General features: G+C 37.4%; 3 protein-coding genes across 6 annotated transcripts; all 3 read left to right on the top strand.

Annotated features, from left to right (window-relative positions):
* Window positions 1–1,884: 1,884 nt before the first annotated feature.
* On the top strand, window positions 1,885–3,986 carry LOC113759489 (G-type lectin S-receptor-like serine/threonine-protein kinase At4g03230). Its single transcript, XM_027302065.1, has 2 exons — window positions 1,885–3,278; window positions 3,496–3,986. The coding sequence occupies exons 1-2, from the start codon at window positions 1,958–1,960 to the stop codon at window positions 3,984–3,986; spliced, it is 1,812 nt and encodes a 603-aa protein (XP_027157866.1). The 5' UTR covers window positions 1,885–1,957.
* On the top strand, window positions 3,823–25,862 carry LOC113760653 (G-type lectin S-receptor-like serine/threonine-protein kinase At4g03230). 4 transcript variants are annotated; one of them, XM_027303323.1, is made up of 9 exons: window positions 21,257–22,596; window positions 22,884–23,399; window positions 23,533–23,703; window positions 23,816–24,009; window positions 24,098–24,308; window positions 24,469–24,706; window positions 24,788–24,941; window positions 25,033–25,346; window positions 25,653–25,862. In XM_027303323.1, the coding sequence occupies exons 1-8, from the start codon at window positions 21,285–21,287 to the stop codon at window positions 25,342–25,344; spliced, it is 3,108 nt and encodes a 1,035-aa protein (XP_027159124.1). In that variant the 5' UTR covers window positions 21,257–21,284; the 3' UTR covers window positions 25,345–25,346; window positions 25,653–25,862. The 4 variants fall into 4 exon arrangements, with proteins under 4 accessions (XP_027159126.1, XP_027159125.1, XP_027159124.1 ...); XM_027303325.1 differs by lacking the exons at window positions 21,257–22,596; window positions 25,653–25,862 and adding an exon at window positions 3,823–3,922 and having other exon boundaries at window positions 23,344–23,399; window positions 25,033–25,553; XM_027303321.1 differs by lacking the exon at window positions 25,653–25,862 and having other exon boundaries at window positions 25,033–25,553.
* LOC113761703 (G-type lectin S-receptor-like serine/threonine-protein kinase At4g03230) lies at window positions 5,344–8,297 on the top strand. The gene is made up of 5 exons (XM_027304804.1): window positions 5,344–5,490; window positions 5,575–5,724; window positions 6,445–6,482; window positions 7,788–7,941; window positions 8,037–8,297. The coding sequence occupies exons 1-5, from the start codon at window positions 5,344–5,346 to the stop codon at window positions 8,295–8,297; spliced, it is 750 nt and encodes a 249-aa protein (XP_027160605.1).
* Window positions 25,863–26,574: the final 712 nt, after the last annotated feature.

Genomic DNA, 26,574 nt, shown 5'->3' with positions numbered 1-26,574 from the left:
AAAAAGCCTAGTACTACTAGCAGGCAAAAAAGAAATTGGTACCAGTAAAAAATTCAACGAATTCTTTTTGTTAAGCTCTGTCATATATTTATAATTATTATATCTAATTCGAATAGAAATGCGGAAACAATACTTTTACTTTTACTTCTTCCTGGCTAATATAACATCAAATTATAATTCTATAACCTTAACAACTAAGTGTCTGTTTGGATTAGCTGTTTTTGGGGGTGTTTTTGAAAAATTTAGACTACTTTTTAGAGTACCTTTTATAGTACTTTTTAAAAATTTTTATAGTATTTTAAAAACTAGTTTTTGAAAAACTGAAGGATCCAAATAGAGCCTAAATAATTAATACTTACAGGAAGGACACTTAATAATTACTAACCTCAAGAAGAATTTTTTTTTTGTTCTTTTCCTTGTCTCCAATTTAAGTATTTATGTAGTACTCGCTTGCACCAAATATTAATATGGGTAAAAAGATAGGTAACAGTATCTATCACAAAATGTCATATTTATTAAGAATTAAATATCACGTGTTGAACAATGACCTTGACTTTTAGGGTCATATCACAAATTGACTGCCACTCATTCCAGGGTCCCATTTCCCTATCAGCAGTGCAGAATTGAATTTTCTTTGCCACAATACTGCAAAGAGTATTCTCTCGAGGTCAAGGTCAATTGCAAGATCACATCTTTAATAAAAGGTTGAGAATGCTGACGAATTGAGCAAATGTCACAATCGTTGAACTAAAACTATCTAAAATTAAACTTTTGATTCAATTAAAATTATCATTCCACTAATTAAGACAATTAACACATTTTGTGACGGAAAAATGTAAATTTTCATTTGTTGAATGAATAAAGGTTAAATTTTTTATTAATTGAGTGACAAAAAAAAATATATTTTTTATTAGTTAAATGACTTTTTAGCTAAATAAAAAGCTCAGCAACTAAAATACGAAATTCTAAATAGTTTACAGATTATTTTTGCCATTTGCTCTAATGACTTTAGCAATTACATTGTATAAATCTATTTTGTAATCAGGCCAAATTACTTTTGGTTCAACACACCTACGTACCTTATAAATATTCTCCCAAAATATTTATAATTACATTTTTGTACCGACCTTATAAATGTTGTCATACCCAAAAGCCAATGATATTGGCACTCTAAACAACGTTTTACACACATGGCATTAACTTGACGAAACTGTCCTTTTGCTAGAATCTCCAATAATTTCGAGGGGCAAAACTATATAGGGAACGAAAACACTAACATTTTTTTTTCTCCCGCAAATCATAAACTCAATTGAAAAATTGTTTTTTGGGCTGGGAAGAGATTTTTAACTCAGAATTTCTAAATCCTAAGATGTTAAATTTAGCCACTAAATCAAGACTTTTTTTTGACAATCGTAAGCTCAATTACATGTAATACGACCAAGAAATTCTTCACTTCCAAATTGGATTGGAGAAAAGAAGAATTTTTTTAAAAAAAACGATAGTTTACTGTGAATTGAATTAAAAGAATCTTTTTAAAAACAAATACTATAGTTTACTATGAATTGAATTAAAACTCTGTTAAAAATGATTACAATATAGTCCAATAAACCTATCACTAAAAATTAAACCTGGATCCAACCACTGGTGGATATCAAAAAATATGTTAATGTCCATCTTCATAATATACAAAAGAATCTTAAAACAAAAACTATGTCCCAATCTCAATATAGAAGTTTAAGCAAACTTCCTTGGCAGAAAAATCACGCAGAAGACAAAAAATTTTCCACTTCTCGTTTATCAAGAAAAAAAGACTAGCTAACACGGTCCACATTCCGCATGCACTTCTCTAGTTGACTCTGATTCTTCCCATCAGAACAACAATTCCTTCCTTATTCAGAGAGATAAACTTCTGTGTAATTCAGATAAATTGTCAATAGTCTTTAATCTGTAAAACCATATGCAACCTCCTAGCTTCTCTCTGATTTTCTTTGTACTTGTAGCACTGGGAACCAGTCAGTTTCTGTCATGTGTAGCAATGGACAACATCACCTCTATCAGTAGGTTGCAAGATGATGGCAGCACGCTCATGTCTGCTGGGAAAATCTTTGAACTTGGCTTCTTCAGTCCTGATGGTAACGATGTTGAAACATATCTAGGCATATGGTATTACCTGCGGAAAACAGTTGTATGGGTTGCCAACAGAGATAAACCAATACTACATTCATATGGATATCTTTCCATAGGTGAAGATGGCAATCTCAAGTTGCTGGATGAGATGGGAACTTCATATTTCAATACTACGCTTGAAAGCTCTAGTCCTGTTAACAGGATGCTGAAGCTGCTGGATTCTGGGAATTTGGTACTGATTGATGGGAGCTCAGGAAATATTCTGTGGCAAAGCTTTGCTGAGCCAACTGATACTTTTCTTCCAGGCATGAGCATGGATAAAGGTTTAAAGTTGGTTTCCTGGTGGGATTCTGGCAATCCTAAAACTGGGAACTTCACATTTGAGCAAGATCAAGAAAATAGGCTGTACAGGATAATGGAAAGGTCAACTGTTGTGCACTGGGAAAGTGATCAATCAGGTTCAATTGACCTGCCTTACTTTGTGGCTTTCCTCTTGTCAAATTTTAGCCCTAGTCTCGACCGGGCTAATTATAAGCCTTCAAATGCATATAAAACAAATATATATAAGTGGCTAAGAGAGCCATTTACTTCTAACTATTCGGCTGCTCTAGCTAAGTATGCAAATACTAGGTTGTTGATGAATTCCTCTGGAGAGATACAGTTTTACATTAAGGAAGAGGGTGTGCCTGAATGGTTGTTGGTTTCGTCAGAGCCCCAAGATGCTTGCAAAGTCCATCTCCCTTGTGGCAATTTTGGTAGCTGTAATCTGAAAAATGGGGGTCGTAGTTGTGAATGTTTGCTAGGATTCGAGCCCGTTCATCCTGATACCTGGAATACTGGAGATTTTAAAAGTGGTTGTAGGAGGACGTTGGAAATCTGCAACCCGAACACCAAACCTCACACGTTCTTGAATCTGAAGTTGATGAAAGCCGGGAAACCGGACTTCTTAGCTGCTAGTGCTAACAGTGAAAATTTGTGCAGACAGGGGTGTCTCAGCAATTGTAATTGCCTTGCATACTATTTCGGCGGGCCAAGTATAACTGATAATCTTGAACAAGGTTGCTCCATGTGGACTTCTGTGCTTACTGATTTACAAGAGGATATTGATCGTGGCCACAATCTTTCCTTTCGTGTAGCAGTTTCTGCCATAGGTAACCTTCTTTTAATAAGAATTTGAAGTCATCTACTATCCCAAATGTTACCACTGCCTTGAATGACATTGAATTAGAATAAAATTTATTCTTCACCTGATACCGTCTGCCACTAAAATTGACAAATATTCGACTCATGAGCATGTGTAATAGTCAATGTAGTTTGTTAAATATTGCATGAAAATATCTTTTGTTACTTCTAAATTATGATTTGCAGAAACCACGAGTAGAGATTGCCAGACTTGTGGTAAACACATAATACCATATCCATTGAGCACTGGGCCCAACTGCGGCGATCTTTCATACCATAGTTTCACCTGTAATGACTCCAGAGGCCAACTTTTCTTCTTGATGTTGAACAATAGCTATGAAGTGATTAACATCAATAAGGAAGACAGGAGATTTGTTATCCAAGTTAATCGCCAAAGGGCTGAGAATTGTGATGCCAGGTCAGGCAGAGTTCTGCAGTTCAGTCCATCAATGCCATTTAATGTTACTAATTGGTGTTATAATGAACCACTTACCTCAATTCAAATGATAGAGATTACCTGGAAACCCCCTCCGGAACCAATTTGCAATTCATTAAAAGATTGTAGGGGTTGGCCAGATTCAAATTGTTCAACTGCAATCGATAAGCGGAAAAGGTGTCTTTGCAATCCCAACTACAAATGGAATAACCTGAAGTGCATTTCAGGTGCGAACATATAATTTTGCATGTGATATCATGTTTCTGAAGAAAAAAAGGATCTATTTCATCAGCTCTGTTGGGTAAAAATCTTATGTATCACTAGGTTCACTAGTTAATTTTTCTTTTGCAGCAATTGTGGCTGATTCAAACCGGTCAGAACAGAAGCCGCAACTCTCTGTGAATCGTATTGCTGTGATAATTAGTGGCTTAGCCATTGCTATAGTTATGCTCGCGTGCAGCTTATGCTTTGTTGTTTACAGAAGGAGGATCTTAGCAAATAGAAAAGGTGCTAATGCAGCAGCTGACATTAATTACCTGAACCGTTTTGTGTTGTAGTACAAATTTTTTCTAATTAGGGTAGATAAGGCCTAACTAGTACTGTTGCTTCCCATCAGAAAGCAGAAAAAGCATTGCAGGGAATCCAGTCTTTTACTTGGATGATAGTGAAACACAAGCTGCAGATTTGGTTGTCGGAGATGATAAAATTGTTGATGTCCCTTATTTCAGTATGGAAAGCATATTGGCTGCTACAGATAACTTCTCAGACACAAATAAACTGGGAAGCGGAGGATTTGGTCCTGTTTACAAGGTTTTGAACTTATTTTTGTGTTAGTCATCCGGATTCCATTAGTTTATTCTCCCTAAGCTTTACTTCGAATGGACTACTCTTGCAGGGAATGTTCCCTGGAGAAACTGAAATTGCAGTTAAAAGGTTGTCAAGCCACTCTGGACAAGGCCTGGAGGAATTTCGAAATGAAGTTGTGTTGATTGCTAAACTTCAACATCGGAACCTAGTTAGACTTTTGGGCTACTGCATCCAGAGATCTGAAAAAATTCTTCTCTATGAATACATGCCAAATAAAAGCTTAGATACCTTTATATTTGGTTAGCATTTGAAACTTTTGTTCAACTTTCAGCTTTTAGAGTTTAAGGCAATTAAGGAACCACATTATATTTTGAGCCAATTAATCTAACCAAATATTTTAAAACAACCGACCTTCTTTTATGGTTATATTATATTCTGAATTGTTTACTCTGCAAACTTCTTAAGATCAAAGCCGCTGCATATTATTGAACTGGAACTTGAGATTCAACATCATTCTGGGGATTGCACGGGGACTTCTTTATCTTCACCAGGATTCAAGGTTAAGAATAATCCACAGAGATTTGAAAACAGGCAACATTCTGTTGGATGAAGAGATGAACCCCAAAATTTCAGATTTTGGCTTGGCAAGAATCGTTCAAGGCTACGAGACAGAAGCAAATACACAAAAAGTAGTTGGAACCTAGTAAGTTCATTGATTTCCTCAGCCTTTCTCATAGAATTTGCTATAAGGTGACTGTTGTTCTGATGATTGCTCGTGATGCAGTGGCTATATGTCTCCAGAGTATGCGCTGGAAGGTTTATTCTCAGTGAAATCAGATGTGTATAGTTTTGGAGTAATTTTACTTGAGATCATTGGTGGTAAGAGAAACACTGCTGGGTTTTACCGATCCGAAGAAATCCTGAGTCTTCTAGGCTATGTAAGTCTTTGAGATTCGAGAACCTTGTAAATTTGATGTTTATTGATGTTTTAGAATGATATGTTTATTCTAACACTCTCCCAGGCATGGAGATTGTGGCAAGAAAACAAAGCAATGGATTTAGTTGACAAGAAATTATTGGAATCATGCAATGGAACTGAAGTCGTGAAGTGCATAAACATAGGTCTGTTGTGTGTACAGGATGATCCTAGTGATCGTCCCACAATGTCTAATGTTCTTACTATGCTCAGTAGTGAAACAACAACTCTTCCAAGTCCTAATCAACCTACTTTTTTAGCGAGAAGACGCACTTCAAGTACATCTTTGTCTAGTAAAGCAGAAACTAACTCCATCAATGAGATAACTATCTCAGCAGAAGAAGGCCGATGAAGGCATTGCTTGTATAGTTTCATTATTGAGGGGATGCAGACGTACCTGTCTTGAAGGCATTCCACTGGCACTGCTAATTTTGATTCCTATAGAAGAGCTCCAAGCTCTTCTGGTGAATTTTGAAGACAGATTTGAGACTTTGAAGGAAACATACCACCAGTTTTCTTAGCAACGGTATCATTTTTTTTTGTGTAGTTCACATTTGCATTTGTTAAGCAAGGATTCATTGTCTCGTGACTTCTCTTTTCAGCAAAAGATGATATATGTCATTCAAAAAGTTAACAGACGACGCAGGTTTTTTCATTTTTTTGGTGATGACTAGTGAATATATAACTAGGTCAGATTGGTTTATCTGTTGCCAGCTTTCATTAACCATAATCCTTCTATGCGGTTGTCAGAAAAGAATAAGAGGGAAAGTTGCTGATACACGTGTAATCTAATTTGATCAATGTGCTTATTTTGAAGACTAGTCATTCTTGAAAGAGCTCAACATTGCAATTCTAACTTAATCCCAAGTCCTAACATCCTGGAATATGGAGATCTGGCGGAAATTTTGTTTTGCAGGTTGCAAATAGACTCATCTGGAGTGAATATGATGGCAAGTGATGAAAGAAACAGCAGAATTTGATCAACCAAGTTTGCTGATCGCATAATGAATCAAACTATTGCTACACTCAGGGACAGAGTAAATCTTAAGAAAGATAAAAGGGAATGGATTAGTATTGAAGAATGTTTCAATCATCCATCGGATACTTTCCTTTCAGGATTGAAAATTGGCTGAATAATAAAACGGTTGAAGTTAATCTTACTTCACGGAAATTAAACCATCTCTTCGCACCAAAGTCTAGTGATAAAGGTGGTTGAGCCAATTTTTGGTATCAAAAACATCGAAAATCAATGCATCGCTAGAAGGCAAAAAGAATCTTGCCACAAGTGAAGTTTGGGAAAATCAATGCATTGCTTATTATTAAGGAACAATTTCACAAACTGCCCCTAAGATGTATGACAATACAGCTAGTTTTTTCCAAATTTCAAAGATTACATATACGTCCCCTATATGGTAGCTTTAAGGTTTCATTTGGTTTTTTATAATTTTTTTTTATACTCTCCCACCCCTATCCATACCCTTCCTCACCCCTAACTGTTAGGTATATAATTTGAATCTTGAACCTGACAACAGAAAAAACTCTAGGAGCTCTTTCCTGGTCACTCTGACCCAACTCCAGTAGTTAGGTTTCATTTGATTGATATAAGCAGAAAAACCATATTAATATCCCAAAAATTGCTTGAAGGAGCTTTTTCAATTTTGTTTTAAATTAAGTTATTTAATAAATATAATTTTTTTATTGTCTCAAACATTCTGCCTTATCTAAGGCTTAAATCACTTCATCCATGTTCCTTTGGCCCAATGTACTATAGTACATTTATGTTTATAATTTTTTTGTAATTGAATTTTGGTACGAGGACAAAAAATGGAGAATCAATGCGAAGAATGAAAGATGAGCGAATTGAGGAGCATGATTAATATTGGAATTTGTTAGATGCAAAGATCGAGATTATTATGTGGATGGATCGATAGAAAAACTTGGATAGGTCGCAAAAGAAACGAGTCAAAGTTCTGAGGAAGAATTAACAATGGTGATGACCGAGTATTTAGTGACGGAGGAAGCTTACTGGCAGAACTTTCTAAGTTGTCCAAGGAATGAAGTTGTGCCCAGAGAATGAAAAGGACAAGTTTCAAACTCTGAACAGTAAAGTATTGGCTTAGCAAAAATAGTTAAAGGTAAAGAAACAGAAGCAAATACAATAAAAGTAGTGGGAACCTAGTAAGTACATTACTTTTCTCAGCCTGTCTCAGAAAATCTATTACAAGGTTATAGCTGTTCTGATAATTGCTGGTGATGCAGTGGCTATATGTCTCCAGAGTATGCAGTAAAAGGTTTTTTCTCGGTGAAGTCAGATGTCTTTAGTTTTGGAGTAATTTTACTTGAAATTATTAGTGGCAAGAGAAACTCTGCTGGATTTTACCAGTCTGAAGGAGCCCTTAGTCTTCTAGGCTATGTAAGTGCATGAACTTTCCAAGCCTTGTCGTTGAATTTACTGATATTTAGACAGCTTTGGATTGGTATGACATGTTTATTCTAAAACTCTCTCAGGCATGGAGATTGTGGCAAGAAAGGAAATCAATCGATTTTGTTGACAAGAAAATACTGGAATCATGCAACGAAACTGAGGTTATCAAATGCATCAACATTGGCCTGCTGTGTGTACAGGATGACCCTAGTGAACGTCCCTCAATGTCTGACATTCTTATTATGCTCAGTAGCGAAACAGCAGCTCTTCCGAATCCTAATCAACCTGCTTTTGTGGTGAGAAGACACACTTCTAAAACACCTGCACGAGAGGACAGATGTTAAACTGAGTTTTAGGGCTTTTTTTCCTTGATAAATTGTGATTTTGTGAGATAGTTTTTATTTTAATCGGTTTTGGTTATAGAGATTAAGTTTCTCTGGCCGGTTAATCGATTAATCAATTTAACATGGTTCGGGTTGGGTTGTTTGAGAGTTTGGTTTATCAAGGGACACTTGACAAAATTAGAAGAAGTGGGATAGGGTGTGAGACATGGTGTGGCACAGAAGATCCGTTGCGCTTGGGCACCCTAATGCTTTGCATGAGCTTGGATGGACTCAAGGAGTGGCGGTCAGGGCCATCCCCCAAGTACCAGAATTGGATTGTGATTTTTTGTCGGAAAGTTTTTATGTTTTTTATGAACACATTTTTCAAATATTTTTTTTTATTTCACATACATCAAGTCGCTATAGTACATTTTTCAACAAAAATTCTTAAAAATAGCAATCCAAACAGGCCAAGTGCTCCCTTAGAAGACATGAAAATGTTCTTCATAAATTTAAGCTTTCACCCCAGCAAAAACTTGATAACATTTTATGTTGTGTGCTTCGGTATTGGTAGTAATATAAGCATGCCTTTTGGGTTGGGCTGTGGGTTTCCCTTAAGTAGTGTGTGTTGTTCCCTGTTGTTTGGATAAGGCAAAAGAAAATTTTTTTGGTTACGCTTATGTTGCATGAGCATACAAAATTAGTCATATATAAGAGGAAGCATTCATATATTACGCTTATGTTACGCTTCTATGTCGATGCTGAAAATTTTCCTCGATTTGATATTCTTCTAATAATTTACACCATCGTTTATGTTCCCAACTCGAACTATGTTAAGCATAATCAGATTGAATGAGCAGCCAAGATATGTAAACAGTTTAACTAATGAAGAAGCTGCAGGACAATTACCCGATACATCCCATTTGGTAGCTGGAGAGTTACATCACTACTCATATCTCAAATTTTCTGCATTTCCTTCGTGTGATCAAAGACCTTGACTTTTAAGGTCATGTCGCAAATTCCAGGTCCCCATTTCCCAGTCAGCTGTGCAGAATTGAATTTTCTTTGCCACAATAACGCAAAGAGTACTCTCTCGAGGTAAAGGTCAATTGCAAGATCATATCTTTATTAAAAAGTTGAGAATGTTGCCGCATTGGGCAAATGTCACAATCGTATACCTCATCTGAGATCTTAGGTGGCAACTATGCATGAAGCACTGTAGTTACACGCTTTGTTTGGATAGAATATTATTTTAAATAATTATATAAAATAATTATTATAACACTTTTTATTAAAAAATATATTTATGATGCAAGTAAATTTTTTTTTTTTGAAAAAATAAGCAAGTATAAATACTAGAGCTGTTAAACGAACCGAGCTGTTCGGTAGCTCGGTTCGTTTCGGCTCGTTCGTGTTCGTGAAAGGCTCGTTCGAAATTTTAAACGAACCGAGTTCGAACGAATTTTTTTGTTCGATTAATAATCGAGCGAACACGAGCATGTTCGCGAGTTTTAACGAACATTCGCGAACATGCTAAACGAACGTTCGCGAACACGAACATGTTCGCTAGTTTTAACGAACATTCGCGAACATGCTAAACGAACGTTCGCGAACACGAACATGTTCGCGAGTTTTAACGAACGTTCGCGAACATAGACATAATTATCATTTAACAAATTTTAGGGTTAATTTTATGGCTGGACTTTTATATTTAGAGGGCAAATTTCTTTGTTTTATTTGTTGTTTTTATGTTAATGTTAGTTATATAGTTAATGAATAATAGAATTTAGTCAGTTAGTGCTTTAATTATTTTTTAGAATGATTAATAATTTGCATGGCATATTTAAGGCATAAAATAATTTGGATTCGAGCATTTCGAACATGTTCGCGAACAGCTCGTTTATGTTAAACGAGCCGAACTCGAACACGAATTTTACTTAACGAACCGAACACGAACACAGGTTTGGAGTTCGAAAATTAACGAACGAACACGAACGTTGTTCGAACTGCTTAACGAACAGAGCTCAAACATGAGATACTCGGTTCGATTCGGTTCGTTTACAGCTCTAATAAATACTCAACCTGTACCAAAGATAAAAAAAAAAAAAAAAAAAATCTTCTTCTTCTTTCTTCCTTCATTTGTTATTAAAAAAATTCTCCCCACTTATTTCTTTCACTAACTTGATCGTCGGAGGATATATCTGAGAGAAAGGTCGCGTACTTTTATGGGTTATTCAAGCAAATAAGGAGCAAGATTATCAGAAGCAAGTGCAAGATTTTGCTTTTATACCTTAGCAGCCAAAACTTTTGTTGAGTATTTAATACTGCAGCAGGTGATTGACACCTTCTCCTCATTCTTCGTCTTGCTTCGTGCAGAGATCAGTCCAATTCCCGTAATGGTGAGTGTTACCACAGGACCCTCAAGTACAAGAAAGCTACATATCCTCGACGCCTAGGAAATGGCCGTCTGAATCTGTCCACCTATCCTGAGCCTCATAATTTGTATTTCGTATAATTTCACATAAGTTGATTTTTTTGTATAAATCAATAGAATTTCTGTATGAATTAGGTTTGATTTGATGTAAGTCAGGTACACTTGATAAGTCATAATTTGTGCTAAATTTATAATTATTTTTTCCTTTGATTTTAGCCAAATATTATCTTAATTGATATATTCTACTTATATTTGGTATTTGGGATTAATTGCAGGAAGTGGTGAAGAAAAAGTACTGAAAATCGTCATTCCAGCAGACTCCCTGATAGGTTGGCGTGCCCACGCCTAATTCCAGCTTTCAAGGACGGATTCTCGGGATAATTTGCACACGTGAAGTTTCCAAAGCTGTATGAAGCAGCGGACTTCAATGCTGAAAGGCAGTGGGGCCATTTCAAGAGCTAAAGAAAGCTATCTATAATAGGACTCCTATTGTTTAGGAAAATTGGTACTGGGGTACCAATTTTGAAGGAGAGGAATCCGGATGGGGATTTGTTTATTCTCTCTAGTGGGCCTAGCCTAAAAGAAAAGGAATTTCCTTCATCCCATTGAGTGGCCCAAAAACGTAGAGGATTAGGAGACTTAGTGAAGGCTTGTCTTTAAATTGGTTTTGACTTGGAAAGCTGGAGGGAAGGTACGGAGGTCAGGGACTTTTCCTCCGTGGCCGACTTTTACTTTTCTTCCTTGGCCGATTTGGCCAGGAGCAATTTTGTAAGGTTCAGATAGTTTTTTTCGCATGGTTGTTCTCCATTAATGGAGAACTAACCTCTTAATTCAAGTCAAGGGACAATTGAAGATTTGGTTCTGCAATTACTGTGAGATCGAATTTATTTTAATCGCTTTCTCATTTATTGGTATTTATATGATTCCTGCTTTCAATTGTTATAGCTCTTGTGTATGATTGATTAGTGCGCAATAATTAATTATTCATATAGGCTATTTTGCTAAATAGGGGTAATTGAATCCGTAATTGTTCGTTACCTCTATCCCAGTAGCAACTGGCGTAATTGGGTTTATGTCAGGGAAACATACGATCTAACTTAAACAAACCCTCTTAGCGTGTTTGTTAGTTAGGATTGGGCCTTTCTAATTCTTAATGCAATCTAGAAATTGAATCCTACGGTCGTACCTAGGGTTATTTTTGGATTAGAGAAATAGCTAACGGTCGTACCTTAGCTATCGAGAAATTAAGGAAGGGTTGGTTGTTTATCGCGTGCATGACAACTATAACTAATCTATTGCTAAATGTTGGAATTATTTCTGCATCAATGATCAGTGCATGAACCATTTCTGATGTGTACCCTTGGCTAGAGTTTTCCCAATCATTTCTTTTAATTAATTATTTTCTGCAGTTAATTTATTTAGTTAGCATTTAATCCAAAACCCCCCATACTTTGGACTCTAGAAGAAACAAATTATCCCCAGTCCCTGTGGATTCGACCCTACTCACCGCTATATACAAAATCTGTATTTTTCTCGAGTAGGTATTTATTATTGTACAGGTTCGGCACCTGTCAATTTTTGGCGCCGTTGCCGGGGACTGGTGCTAGATTAATTTGTTTCTTTTTGAGTTCATCTTATTTTTATTTTTATTTTTTTTATTTTATTTTTCCTCTATTTTTTTTATTATATAGTTTATGACTTCTAACACTCCGTATTTTGGTGATTTACTGGATTTTGTTTCCGAGGAAGGCAATGAGACTGATTTTTTTTTCTAAGTTTGCATATTTAGAGGCACTAAACTCTATTAGAGAAAGAATGGCTGCTGCAACCTGTGAAATTTGTTATGCCAGGGATCATTCGACCGGTATGTGCCTCGAATATCAAGATAATCTGAGTGTCCCACTCAATAATTATGGAGATTTTTCACCATGGTCTCAAACGTGGTATAACCCTAATCCAAACGGGTATGATCAAGGATGGTGGGATAACTCCAGTTATAATTATACAACAGGGCCACTAGATTTTCAACAGCTAGAGTCTCAAGAACCGTCATCCATGTCAGGTATGTCTCTTGAAGAAATGGTTGAATTAATAGCTACTAACACATATCAAATTCAACAGGAGGTACATCAACTTCAACAGGAGACACAAAAGATGAGTGAAGAGATGAAAGAAGGAAGGCGTGAATGGGCATCTAAAATGAGCAAATTGATTTCTCCAGTTTATGAAGAATTGCCCTCACCGACTATTATCGACCATGAGGAAGATGAGAGTGCAATTATTCTGATAAATGACATGGTACTGCAAGGGTCTCAAGAAGAAGAATCTAAAGATGCAGATGAAAAGAAAGTTGAAGCACAAGAATTGAGACCCCAACATCAAATGGTTCAAGTGAATGAATCCAGTGAACAATCTCCAAATGCGGTGACATCTCCTCCATTCCTTAATCAATATTTTCCTGACTCTTATTCTTTAATTCCTGTTAGTGAGATTGATTTTACTATACCAGAAAATTTTGAGTTTCATGACAGGAACAATTTAAGAGTCACGATGGCAAAATATCTCAAACCAGCAAGTGCTTGTGATGGAGGAGTGAATGAAGATTTAAGGTCATTACCTGGTTGTTTGGTGCCATTTACTAGTCCATGGAAGCCCGTAGCTCGTGTGTTCAAGAATTACTCTATTTACGAGGGCTATCAGGATTACATAGAAGATGAAGCACTGAAGCGAGCTACGCGATTTTATCCTCCATGAATAAACAGGACAATGTCTAGCCAAAGACATTAAAGAAAGGCGCTGCTTGGGAGGCAACCCAAGGCTTTTGTTTTAATTTTCTTATGTTTTTGGAATTTTTGTTAAGTGTCAGTTGCATTTAGTGATTTGTTGCTTGGTGGCAGGAAAGTGGCAGTTAGACGTGCCCACGCCAGGTGGTCACGCCTGAGGGAAAGAAATTTTCGTTCAGGATCTGCGGACTCTATAGCAGTTAGACGTGCCCACGCCAGGTGATCACGCCTGAGGGAAAGAAATTTTCGTTCAGGATCTGCGGACTCTATAGCAGTTAGGCGTGCCCACGCTAGGTGGTCACGCTAAAGGATCAAAAATTTTTGACGGATGCTCAAAATACTAGGGGCAGTTAGGCGTGCCCAGGCCTAAGACTGGGGTTCTTTGTTTACCCAAAAAAAAAAAAAAAAAAAAAAGAAAAAGAAAAAAAAAATATTTCCCTTTTCTCTTTTCTTCTTTTTCTCTCTTTTCTTTCTTTCTTTTCTTTCTTTCCTTTCATTTTCTTCTTCTTCTCCGCCGCTTCCCCTGTTTTTCCCCCTTTCCTTCTTTCCTTTCGCACTCGCGCTCTCCCTTCTCCCTTGTCACTCCGCCAGCGAGCAGCCTGAGTAGCCGCGACAGCCACCGCCGTCGAAGACCCACGGGCGCGACACAGTCGCCGCGCTCCCTCGCGTGACAGTCGCCTCCGCCCGCCGCTGCTCCCCCTGTGCCGTACGATCAGCCTCACGGACGCCGCTGCCTCCATCGGCAACCAGGCCTCCGTCGCCTCCGCGTGCCTCTGCCATCAACCTCCACCAGCCAGGCCACCTCGCGCGCGCGTCATACCCGCGGCCAAGTCGCGCCTCCAGGCCATCCACAGCTCACCGAGCCTCCAAGCTTCGCGACAACCACCAGTGCGCGCCGCCGAAGCAGCGCCGCCGCCGCCTAGCCCCAGCTCACGTGCACCTCCACCTCGCGTAGCTCAAGCTCCACTCCAGCAGCTCCATCGCCACCTCCAGCCCGCGGCAACTGCTGACTAGCCGCCATCCACCAGCGGCTACCCACACGAGCGACCCTCGCCGCCGTGCCTCCAACCGAGCCCAGCAGGCGCGCGACCTCCTTTGCCCCTTCTCAAGGACTTCACCAGCCGAGCTTAGCAAGTACCAGCAGCAGCAGCCGAGCGCCCTTGTGCGCGTTAGCCACCGGCGTGAGCCCCACACGCGTCGCTTCTGCCTCTTCCACTGTACCTGTTGTTGTTGCCAAAACCTCTCCGGTGAATTCTTTCTTTATTTTTCTGTCTCTAAGTAGCTGAGGCCAGATTACTAGCTTTTATTAGCTAATGCCAGATTTTAATTTCTTAGCTGAGGCCAGATTTTTGATTTGCTAGCTGAGGACAGAAAATTTGTGCTTGTTTGGGTGCTGTGGCATATCTGTGGATTGATTGTTGATTATTTGGTTAACGTTGTGCCCAACCAGTGATATTTGGGGAAAGTTTTTACTCTAGTTGTCTGTTTAATTAGTTTTTGGGGGAATTTTGCTATGTTTATCTAATTAATTGATTTTTGGGTTGAATTGGTAGTATTTGGAAAAAAGATTTTGCTGCTGACAGGTTTAATTAATTCTTGGGGTGTGTTCATCGGCCGTTTCTGCACTTGTCTGTGATTGGAAGCTGTATTTAGTTATCATTTGCTTTGTTGGCTGTTTGTTGACCTCTTTGGAATCCCATTTCCTTGCCTCCACCTTACCCTCTGATTTCCAATGACTAAACCCAAAAATAAGGGCAAGAGCAAATGGACACTCGAATGGATCGGATGGAGCGTCAAATGGGTGGGATGGCCCAGAATTTAGCACAGTAACTCCATCACGTGGGTTTCCGCCCGCCTTTCCCTCTCCAGCCGTAGTTCAGTTCTGCCCTCCTCCGTTTTAAGGGAAGTGTCGTTGCCCCAATATCTCTGTTTTGCTCTTTCTTTGCTTACATTGAGGGCAATGCAAGATTTAGGTGTGGGGGGTAGTATATTGGCTTTTTATTGAAAAAGTGCAAGTGTAGGCATTTTTGTTGGAATTTTTTGTTTGACTTTGTCGAATTTTGTCCAATTTTTGCCTATCTTTGTGCTTATTTGTGATTATTCCTAATAAACGATGGTTAGATGTCTCAAATTTTTCTATTTACTAAGATTTTACACTTTAAGGTGTTGAGTATGACATGGTTGATTTTAAGGGTATCTCTTTGGTGAATATTTGAGATTTTGTGACTTTTGCACTTTTTGGTTAACTTTTTCTAAGTATTGTAAATATTTGTCTAGCATTTTTTGTGCAAATTGGTTCAGCTATTAATCTTAGTTCTCCATGTTTAAGAAATGAAGCGGGTTTGTGTGGTATTTAATTTTATTTTGGTGCTTATTTATGAATAGTATTAGGCTATACTCCGCTAGTATCGTTGCCTAGTAACCGGGAGTCTTCACCACAAATGTCGACTTTCGCGTCAAAAAGCGACGATAGCTATGAGTATGTGGTTTTTAAGCGATGATGGCTGAGTAACCGGACTCCTTCATATGGCCAATGTCGGAGTTCGCGTCGAAATGCTTGAATGGCTAAAAACTAAGCGTTCCCCCTAAAAAAAAAAAAAATTCATCATTCATGTGTGGGGATATTCTAGAAAAAAAAAATGTGCTAATAGTGAAAAATATGGAAGTGTTTGAATGAATTGTTAACCCGCTGATCCCTGAATTTTAATGTTGAGATTTTGCTTAATAGTTGAACCATTTGCTTATGGATGCTGGTTGAATATTTTATATTCTTAGATTAGTTAGTCATAAATTGAAAGAATCCTTGATCTTGAAAGCTAGTTGGAGAGATATTTCTTGAAAATTGCCACTAATACTTGACATAAGTTTTAATTATATCGTGGCAATAGAAGATTTGAGCAATAGCCATTGTTTGAATTTGATTACTTGGTTTATGTTCTCATGCTTGAGGACAAGCATGGTTTAGGTGTGGGGGAAATTGATAAGTCATAATTTGTGCTAAATTTATAATTATTTTTCCCTTTGATTTTAGCCAAATATTATCTTAATTGATATATTCTACTTATATTTGGTATTTGGGATTAATTGCAGGAAGTGGTGAAGAAAAAGTACTGAAAATCGTCATTCCAGCAGACTCCCTGATAGGTTGGCGTGCCCACGCCTAATTCCAGCTTTCAAGGACGGATTCTCGGGATAATTTGCACACGTGAAGTTTCCAAAGCTGTATGAAGCAGCGGACTTCAATGCTGAAAGGCAGTGGGGCCATTTCAAGAGCTAAAGAAAGCTATCTATAATAGGACTCCTATTGTTTAGGAAAATTGGTACTGGGGTACCAATTTTGAAGGAGAGGAATCCGGATGGGGATTTGTTTATTCTCTCTAGTGGGCCTAGCCTAAAAAAAAAGGAATTTCCTTCATCCCATTGAGTGGCCCAAAAACGTAGAGGATTAGGAGACTTAGTGAAGGCTTGTCTTTAAATTGGTTTTGACTTGGAAAGCTGGAGGGAAGGTACGGAGGTCAGGGACTTTTCCTCCGTGGCCGACTTTTACTTTTCTTCCTTGGCCGATTTGGCCAGGAGCAATTTTGTAAGGTTCAGATAGTTTTTTTTGCATGGTTGTTCTCCATTAATGGAGAACTAACCTCTTAATTCAAGTCAAGGGACAATTGAAGATTTGGTTCTGCAATTACTGTGAGATCGAATTTATTTTAATCGCTTTCTCATTTATTGGTATTTATATGATTCCTGCTTTCAATTGTTATAGCTCTTGTGTATGATTGATTAGTGCGCAATAATTAATTATTCATATAGGCTATTTTGCTAAATAGGGGTAATTGAATCCGTAATTGTTCGTTACCTCTATCCCAGTAGCAACTGGCGTAATTGGGTTTATGTCAGGGAAACATACGATCTAACTTAAACAAACCCTCTTAGCGTGTTTGTTAGTTAGGATTGGGCCTTTCTAATTCTTAATGCAATCTAGAAATTGAATCCTACGGTCGTACCTAGGGTTATTTTTGGATTAGAGAAATAGCTAACGGTCGTACCTTAGCTATCGAGAAATTAAGGAAGGGTTGGTTGTTTATCGCGTGCATGACAACTATAACTAATCTATTGCTAAATGTTGGAATTATTTCTGCATCAATGATCAGTGCATGAACCATTTCTGATGTGTACCATTGGCTAGAGTTTCCCCAATCATTTCTTTTAATTAATTATTTTCTGCAGTTAATTTATTTAGTTAGCATTTAATCCAAAACCCCCCATACTTTGGACTTTAGAAGAAACAAATTATCCCCAGTCCCTGTGGATTCGACCCTACTCACCGCTATATACAAAATCTGTATTTTTTTCGAGTAGGTATTTATTATTGTACAGGTTCGGCACCTGTCAACACTTCAGTGTATGCTGATTTATTATTATTTGGAATAAATTAGGTACATATTGGTATAAGCTAATTATTATCATTTAATATAAAGTCAAAGCAATTTAGTGTAAATATATTGAGAATAAATTATTAATTTACATCAACTTAAGTGAAATGGAACTTGTGAGGCCCGTTTTCCTTCGGATCACATGATGAATTGGAGAGTGATTTCCACCAACCGGTCTAAATACTTGCAGATCAGGTGTGAGATGTGTGCCTTTCTAATTGGACACATATATGACTTTCTATCCAGTGACAGTGGTTCTATTGTAGTCTAATTTCACTGTCAATTAACAAGACCGTCAAGCTGCTGGCACCTTTACACACTTCTGGCGCATTTCTGCTTTATTCCTCTTAGTTCTTTTCACACTCATAAGCACTGCTACATCAAGTAAATCACATCCCAGACGTGAAAACAAGAATTGGCTCGAGGGGACCAGAAAAAGAGTACTCATTAGTAATGTAGCGTTTCCTAAGAGAAGAGAAGGCGTTTCCTAAAGGAGGTGGGGAAGAGAAGAGAAGGGGGAAGAGGAGGAAAGGGTGGCAGGTGGCAAGGATAGTGGAGGTGCGGCGGCAATGACGGTGGTGAAGGGGGATGATGGCGAGGAAGGAGGAGTAGGAAGGTGAGGATAATTTCTAAAAATTTTTAAAATACTCTAAAAAATTTAAAATTTTTAGAAGTACCCAAGATGTTTAGGCAAAGTGAAATCAAAAGAAAACAAAAGAAAGAGAAAGCCATATGGAAATTTCAACACCAAAAAGAAAAGGAAGATAAAATGAAAAAAAAAAAAGGACAAGAATATTAGAAAGAAAAAAAATTATACATAATTCGTAGGTAATGTTCAGGTTGCAAGTCTAATTCCGCGTCACGAGGTACTTATGTGGACATTTCAAAATCATAAAATAGCCAATTGTCTTTTCGCGAAACTACAGGAAATTTTTCTGCATTTTATCGAAAATAATATTTATAATTATGCGCCTAACTCGGAATGGAGAAAGAGACAAAGTTGCTTACAGCTTTAGAGATAGAGAGGAAAGAGCGATGCTAGAGGTGACAATTGGTCGAGTGAGTCCCAATATACATTTGCCATTAGATAAACAGTTTGATTGATCAAGAAGGAACAGGGCACTGGACACAATACACGTTGTATTCATCACTACAATTAACATTCATTTATCAAATCTTTAGAATTTCACCTACAAAAACAAGATCCAAGTCCAAAGATGTAGCAAGAGGCTCACTTCAGTTCCTTACAAAAAGGATTCAAAAAAAATCTTAACAGCTCCTCTTAATTCTTATGGAATTTTACCACTTTTGCATTGAAGTCCTTCTCTTGCTCCCTCTGAGATCTTGATCTAATACTACTATATATTACTTCACTTGCTTTACTTTTGCCTTATAGAAAAATTTAACGTCTGCCCTTCGTAAGACTTGCGCAATATTTACATTCAATATTCGCGAGTTGCATTCCTTTCATATATTCTGGCTCTTCCACTACTGAAATCAAAACCCAAGGACTACCAGAAGGCAAAAAAAGAAATCTTGCTGCCAGTAACTTGTGCAAGCAAAATTCAATCCATTCCTTTTCTTCAATCTCTAGCATATGTTTGCAATCGCTATATTTAGTTTGATCACAAATGCTGAAGCAGTGTATACTTTTACTTCTTCCGGGTTAATATTACATCAAAGTAGAATTAGCTTTCGATTTCTCAAAGTACTTTTGTGTATCTAGTTTTGCATAATTGCCTACAAATTTCAATGATAAGTGAATACTTTATCACTTATTTTTAGAAGTAAGATTTTATCTAAGAGATTCAGTGCCACTTAATTAATTCAGATATTCAATTTTTGGTTTGAATCCATTAAGTTTAAGTGCTAAATTGGGTTATCAAACAAGACTTATGATATATGGGTTTGGGCTTAAATGAAATTAAACTCAACAATTTTCAATAAAAAAATGGGCATACTTGGTTATTACTTGGGAGTCCCATGAGACCCAATCTATTGAATTTTTGTAACGAATAATTTGATTTCTAAACAATTTTTTTTTCTAAATAAACAAAATTTCAAATTATGTATTTAATGCAAGTAAACTTTCAGAGTACATCACATCAATTTCTTTACCTCGTTGGTTTTTCCCCCTACTTTTAATATCTTTAATCTATATTTTTTTCCTTATGAGAATTTTTTTTTTTTTTTATCTGCCATCACCATCATCTTCCATTGTCTTGGCTCTGTTTTCTCTCATTCTATGTTGTAACAATAGGCTTTCCCGTTTCCGTTGCTTACAGATGCTATAACCTATTATGTTCACACCTGCTTTTCATCGTATAAGTGAATATCATGCGTTGACTCTCTTTGACACTAAAGTTTTTAGTGTGATAAAATTTTTTTCCTTTTGATTGTTGCTAATGTGGGTAAATTATTTGAAGATATTAGTTTGTCCCTATTGTTTTCCCTTAATACTATAAGTAGAATACATTGAGACTAAAATAAAATAAAAAAAAGAAAAAAGTCTAGCTAGTTGGTATAACACAAAAAATATATAATAACGGTAAAAAAATTTTTGAATTGGTGATTAGAAGCACCTTATTTAGTAACTTATATTGGCCTATCAAATTAATATATTTATTAATTTTTTGAGTCCAATAATTCAAGGTAAAGACTAAAACGAAATTCGACAAAAAATATTTATTTTGAGAAATGGTTGCATGAGGAATAAAGAGAAGTATAGACTTTTTCATAAGTAAAGACTGAAAGGTTTAAAGGAAAAAGTAAAATATTGATCCCATGACCTATATGGGGCTCCTCGAACATAGATCCAAAATTTTCTCGGTCCCATTTCGGTCTCGCCCGTTCCTGTCCATCTACCCCATTTGCCATTTCTAATAATGCCCAATGCCATCTCCACTCTTTCAACTTTGGACGTAAACAGAAATTAATTGTGAAATGGTAACTATTGCAGGAAGAAGACTTTGCATATTGGAATACATTCGGAGAATATTATTCTTTTCCTTCTTACCACCTCTAATTATTTGCTCCGTACTCCAATAATGTGGGCAAAGAATAGCAAAGATCACGTGCATGAAAGACCATGGATGGCTTGATATAAAAAATCACAAATTAAATCCTAGTAAATTTCTAGCTGCTTTCTGACAAAAAATGTAAGTGGCTTTTGACAAGTGGGTTGTACCTGAACTTTTTGTTGCTATCCAATGTATTATTGAGTACTTTAACCAAATATAAAAAGTAATTCTATCGAGGGTCATTAGGATTTGGGAATTGCAACACTAGATATTTCACTAAAATTTTAAGAATGGGGGCAAAAAATTTTAAACTGCCAACACTTGTTAATCTGCAAAACCATATGCAACCTGCCGGCATCTCTCTGAGTTTCTTGTTACTTGTAGTACTGGAGACTAGCAACTTCCAATCATGTGTGGCAAGAGACACCATCACTTTTTACAGTTTATTGCCAGATGATGGCACAACTATTATATCCGCTGGGAAAAGATTTGAACTGGGCTTCTTCAATCCTGAAGATAACATTAATACTGGAAGATACATAGGCATATGGTATTACAACTTGAGTCCAAGAACAGTTGTATGGATTGCCAACAGAGATGAACCGTTACCATATGTATCTGGATCCTTTGCCATAGTTGAAGATGGGAATCTTAAGCTGTTGGATGAGAAAGGAAGTTCATACTTCCAGACTAATCTTGAAAGCTCTAGCCCTGTTAACAGGACCCTGAAGCTTCTGGATTCAGGGAACTTGGCATTGATTGATGGGACATCGGGAAATATTCTATGGCAAAGCTTTGCCGAGCCAACTGATACTTTTCTTCCTGGCATGAAGATGGATGAAGGCTTGAAGTTGGTTTCCTGGAAGGATATTGGCAATCCTGGAACTGGGAACTTCACATTTCAGCGAGATCAAGAAAATGGACTGCCCAAGATCATGAAGGGAAAAATAGCACCGCACTGGAAAAGTGATCAATCAGGTTCTGTTGAACTGCCTTACTCTGTGGCCTTCTTCTTATCGAATTTTAGCCGTAGTGTTAATCAGGCTACTTATAAATCTTCCAGTGCATATCCTTCAATAAATCCTGGGAAGGGGCTAAGAAATCCGTCTACCTTTGCAAATACTAGGTTGTTGATGAATTCCTCTGGAGAGATACAATTTTACAGTCGGGAACAGGATGGATGGTCATTGATGTGGAAGGAGCCCCATGATGCGTGTAGTATCTATAACCATTGTGGTAATTATGGTAGCTGTAATCTCAAAAGTGGGGGTTTGAATTGTGATTGTCTGCCAGGATTCAAGCCCGTCTTTCCTGATGTTTGGAATACTGGAGATTTTAGTGGCGGTTGTGAAAGGAAGTTGGCTATATGCAATAAGCCCCCCAAACCAGACAGATTCTTGAATTTGAAGTTGATGAAAGTGAGGAAACCGGACATCCTACTTGCTGCGGACAGGGAGGATACGTGCAGACAGGAGAACTGTCTCAGCGATTGTGCATGCCAGGCATACTATTATGCTGCATTTGACATTCGAAGTCGAAATAATAGTGGCGGATCTAGTTGCTTGATTTGGACTTCTGAACTTACTAATTTACAGGAGGAGTGTGTTGATGGTGGCCACAATCTCTCAATTCGTATACCAGTCTCTGCTATAGGTAACCCTTTCCTTGACATAATTCTTTAAAATATTTCATCAACATACGATCCACAATGCCAGTTGTTTATACCCAATTTCTCTTTTTTTTTTTTTTTTCCGGAAACGATAGATGGTTTATACCCAATTTCTCATTCACAATCATATTGAATTATGGTAACTTATACTATGTGCATGATATTTTCTACTAAAACTGACAGATATCCAATTCATGAGAAGGTGTAATAACAAGTAGCTGTTAGGCCTGCATGAGAAGCTTTTTGATTATTGTTAAGATATGCTTTGCAGAAACAACAAGCAGTGATTGTCAGACTTGTGGTAAAAATATAGTACCGTATCCATTAGCCACCGGGCCTAACTGTGGCGATCCTTCATACAGAAGCTTCACCTGTGATGAATCCACAGGTCAACTTTTCTTCTCTACATCGGACAATAGATATGAAGTAATTAACATAAATAAGGATGACAGGAGATTTGTTATCCAAGTTAATAGCCTAAGGGCTGAGAATTGTGCTGCCAGGACTTCAGTAGGCAGAGTTTTGCAGCTTAATCCGTCGTTGCCATTTAGCGTTTCTAACTGGTGTTATAACGAATCACTCACCTTCAGTGATCGGCCCTCTGTTCAACATGAACAAGGAATACAGATAAGTTGGGACCCGCCATTGGAGCCAATCTGCAGTTCACCAAATGAGTGTCAGCATTGGCCAGATTCAAGCTGTGCTGCAACTGCAATACATGATCAGACAAGGTGTCTTTGCAATTCCAACTACAAATGGGATAACCTAGCCTTAAAGTGCATTTCAGGTGTGTAGCTATTGTTCTGCAGTTGATATCATGTTTCTGATGAAAAAGGAAAGGATGTATTTCATCATATCTATTGGAGGTAAAGTTTTTTGCATTACTTTGTTCTGTTTAGCAGTTAATTTCGCTTTTGCAGAAATTCTGGCTAATACAAACCAGTCAGAAGGGACAAGGTCAAAAAGTGAAAATCCATCAATATCGGTGAATCGTGTCACTGTGATTATTGTTACCACAGTGGTTGCTGTAGTTTTACTTGCTGCCACCTTAACCTGTTCCTTTTACAGGAGGATCATAGCAAAAAGAAAAGGTATCAATGTGGCAAACGACCCTAATTACGCAACCATTTTTTGCACTCTGGTTCAAACATTTTCCAAGGTAGATATAAATCTAACTTGTGCTGAACTTTTGTCCCCTGTCAGAGACTGAAAAAAGCATTCCAGGGAATCCCATGCCTTACTTGGACGACAGTGAAAGACAAGCTGCAGAATTGGTTGATGAAGATGATCAAATTGTTGATGTACCCTATTTCAGTCTGGAAAGCATACTAGCTGCTACAAATAACTTCTCAGACAAAAATAAACTTGGAAGAGGAGGATTTGGCCCAGTTTACAAGGTAACTATACATCTTGTACGTGTTATCACTCCAGTTTCTACTAGTCTGTGCTCCATCGAGCACTAGCTTCAATTGGTAACTCTTGCAGGGAATCTTCCCTGGAGAAAAAGAAATTGCAGTAAAGAGGTTGTCAAGCCACTCTGGTCAAGGCATGGAGGAATTTCGAAATGAAGTTGTGTTGATTGCTAAACTACAACATCGGAACCTAGTTAGACTCTTGGGCTACTGCATCAAGGGACCTGAAAAAATTCTTCTGTATGAATACATGCCAAATAAAAGCTTAGACACCTTTATATTTGGTTAGTGTTCGAAGCTTTTGTTTGACTTTGTTTCCATTTAGTTCAAGTCGACTAGATAACCCCCTTCCTTTTTGGAGTCATCAAGTCCAACCAAATGTAATTTTAGATACCGCCCTTTTATTGCTAGACCATCCACTAAATTGTTTACCACTTTGTAAAGATGAAGGACGCTGCATCGTATTGGACTGGAACATGAGATTCAACATCATTCTGGGAATAGCACGGGGACTTCTTTATCTTCACCAGGATTCAAGGTTGAGGATAATTCACAGAGATTTGAAAACAAGCAACATTCTATTAGATGAAGAGATGAATCCCAAAATTTCAGATTTTGGCTTGGCAAGAATAGTTCAAGGCAAAGAAACAGAAGCAAATACAATAAAAGTTGTTGGAACCTAGTAAGTTCATTGCGTTTCTCAGCCTGTCTCGTGAAATTTATTGTTAGGTTATTGCTGTTCTCATGATTGCCCGTGATGCAGTGGCTATATGTCTCCGGAGTATGCAATAGAAGGTTTATTCTCAGTGAAGTCAGATGTATTTAGCTTTGGGGTAATTATACTTGAGATTGTTAGTGGTAAGAGAAACACTTCTGGATTTTATCGGTCTGAAGAAGCCTTGAGTCTTTTAGGCTATGTGAGTGTATGCATTTCTCAAATCTTGTATCTCTACTGAGATTTTGAAAGTTTTGGTTTGACATGAGGTGTTTATTTTAAAACTCTTTCAGGCTTGGAGATTGTGGCAAGAAAGGAAAGCATTGGATTTAGTTGACAAGAGGTTGCTGGAATCATGCAATGGAACAGAAGTCATGAAGAGCATAAACATTGGTCTCTTATGTGTACAAGATGATCCCAGTGATCGTCCCACCATGTCTAATGTTCTTATTATGCTCAGTAGCGAAACAACTACTCTTCCAAGTCCGAATCAACCAGCTTTTGTAGGAAGAAAACGCACTTCTAGTACATCTGCATCTTTGTCTAGTAAGGCAGAAACAATCTCCATCAACGAGATGACTATCTCTGCAGAAGACGGCCGATGAAGGCGTTGATTGTTTCATTGTATAGTCCAGCAAATGAAGTTGTACTATCTCGAAGGCATTCGCTGGCTTTGCTATCTTGAGTCCGATAGCGGAACTCCAAGCTCGTTTGTATAGATCACTACGGTATGGAAAAAGAATGTAAGGGATAGATTACTACGTGTATAGTGTTTTCACTGCCATGTATAGAATCCACAACAATTTGTTCTATAGTTATTTTTCGTAAAAAATGAGTTACATTATGAAAAGACATCTTGTGAAATTGGATAAAAACTGACATTATTTTGTTAAAAATTAGTTACATCGTGAAGAAAGTGAGTTACATCTTATGAAATTGGATAAAAATCGATACAAATGATTGACATGAAAACCGTTGTGCCCCAAGTCCTATTACATTACATCTATTTTATGCAACATTTTAATTACCTCCATCATTTGTATATCTAACTTCTACATATTCCACTATTGACTGAAGTCAGTGAAGTGGGATGTAGAGAAGTGGTGGATAAGACTAGCAGAAACGTCCTGGTCTCTACGCCATTGATTTGACAAATGTGGGCCTTTTGGACAATGCAAATTTGCAAAGTCGCTCATTGGTTACTGTTTCATTGGTCCCAATTATAAAGCTAAGTTTACAAATGAATGGAATAAAGGAAACTTGAAAGATGATTGTGTTTGAAGGGCAAAACTTTAGTTGGATAAAAGTACAAGTTCTGCAAAATGTGAAGGAGAAAACGGTTTAACAAGTCCTTTCTATAGTTTCTGCTGCCTTTGCTCTAACAACTTACATTTGCAAATAAAAAGCAACTTATTGCTCCTTCCGGCTGTATCCTCAACCTCCCCTGGCAAATACGTCAAGACGTAATGTTCTATATTCAATTTTCGTCTTAACAGCTAAATTTGCATGCTATTATGCTAAGGTGTTAACCAAATAGAAGGAAGGATTTTTCTATTCTTTACCTTTAGGACATAGGATAAGCATACATTACATAACATAGGGACGGGCTAACTATAAATTCCAAACAATATTATTCACCCCTTGAATTTAGCAAATTTTAGTAAAGAAAATTTAAAATTTGACACGCAATTAACTATTGGACCCACCTCTTATCATGTGCCTTTAGAATACAGAATAAAAGAATTGTATAAGCAATTATAAGGGGGAAATTTTTAAACGGAAAAGAGTTGCACTGATAAGCCAAACTAACAGAATTGGAAAAAATATTATGTTTT

The sequence above is a fragment of the Coffea eugenioides genome, chromosome 2, assembly GCF_003713205.1.
Source record: "Coffea eugenioides isolate CCC68of chromosome 2, Ceug_1.0, whole genome shotgun sequence".
Lineage (NCBI taxonomy): Eukaryota > Viridiplantae > Streptophyta > Magnoliopsida > Gentianales > Rubiaceae > Coffea > Coffea eugenioides.
The sequence above is the reverse complement of the archived record's forward strand: the minus strand, read 5'-3'. Positions and strand labels throughout refer to the sequence as shown.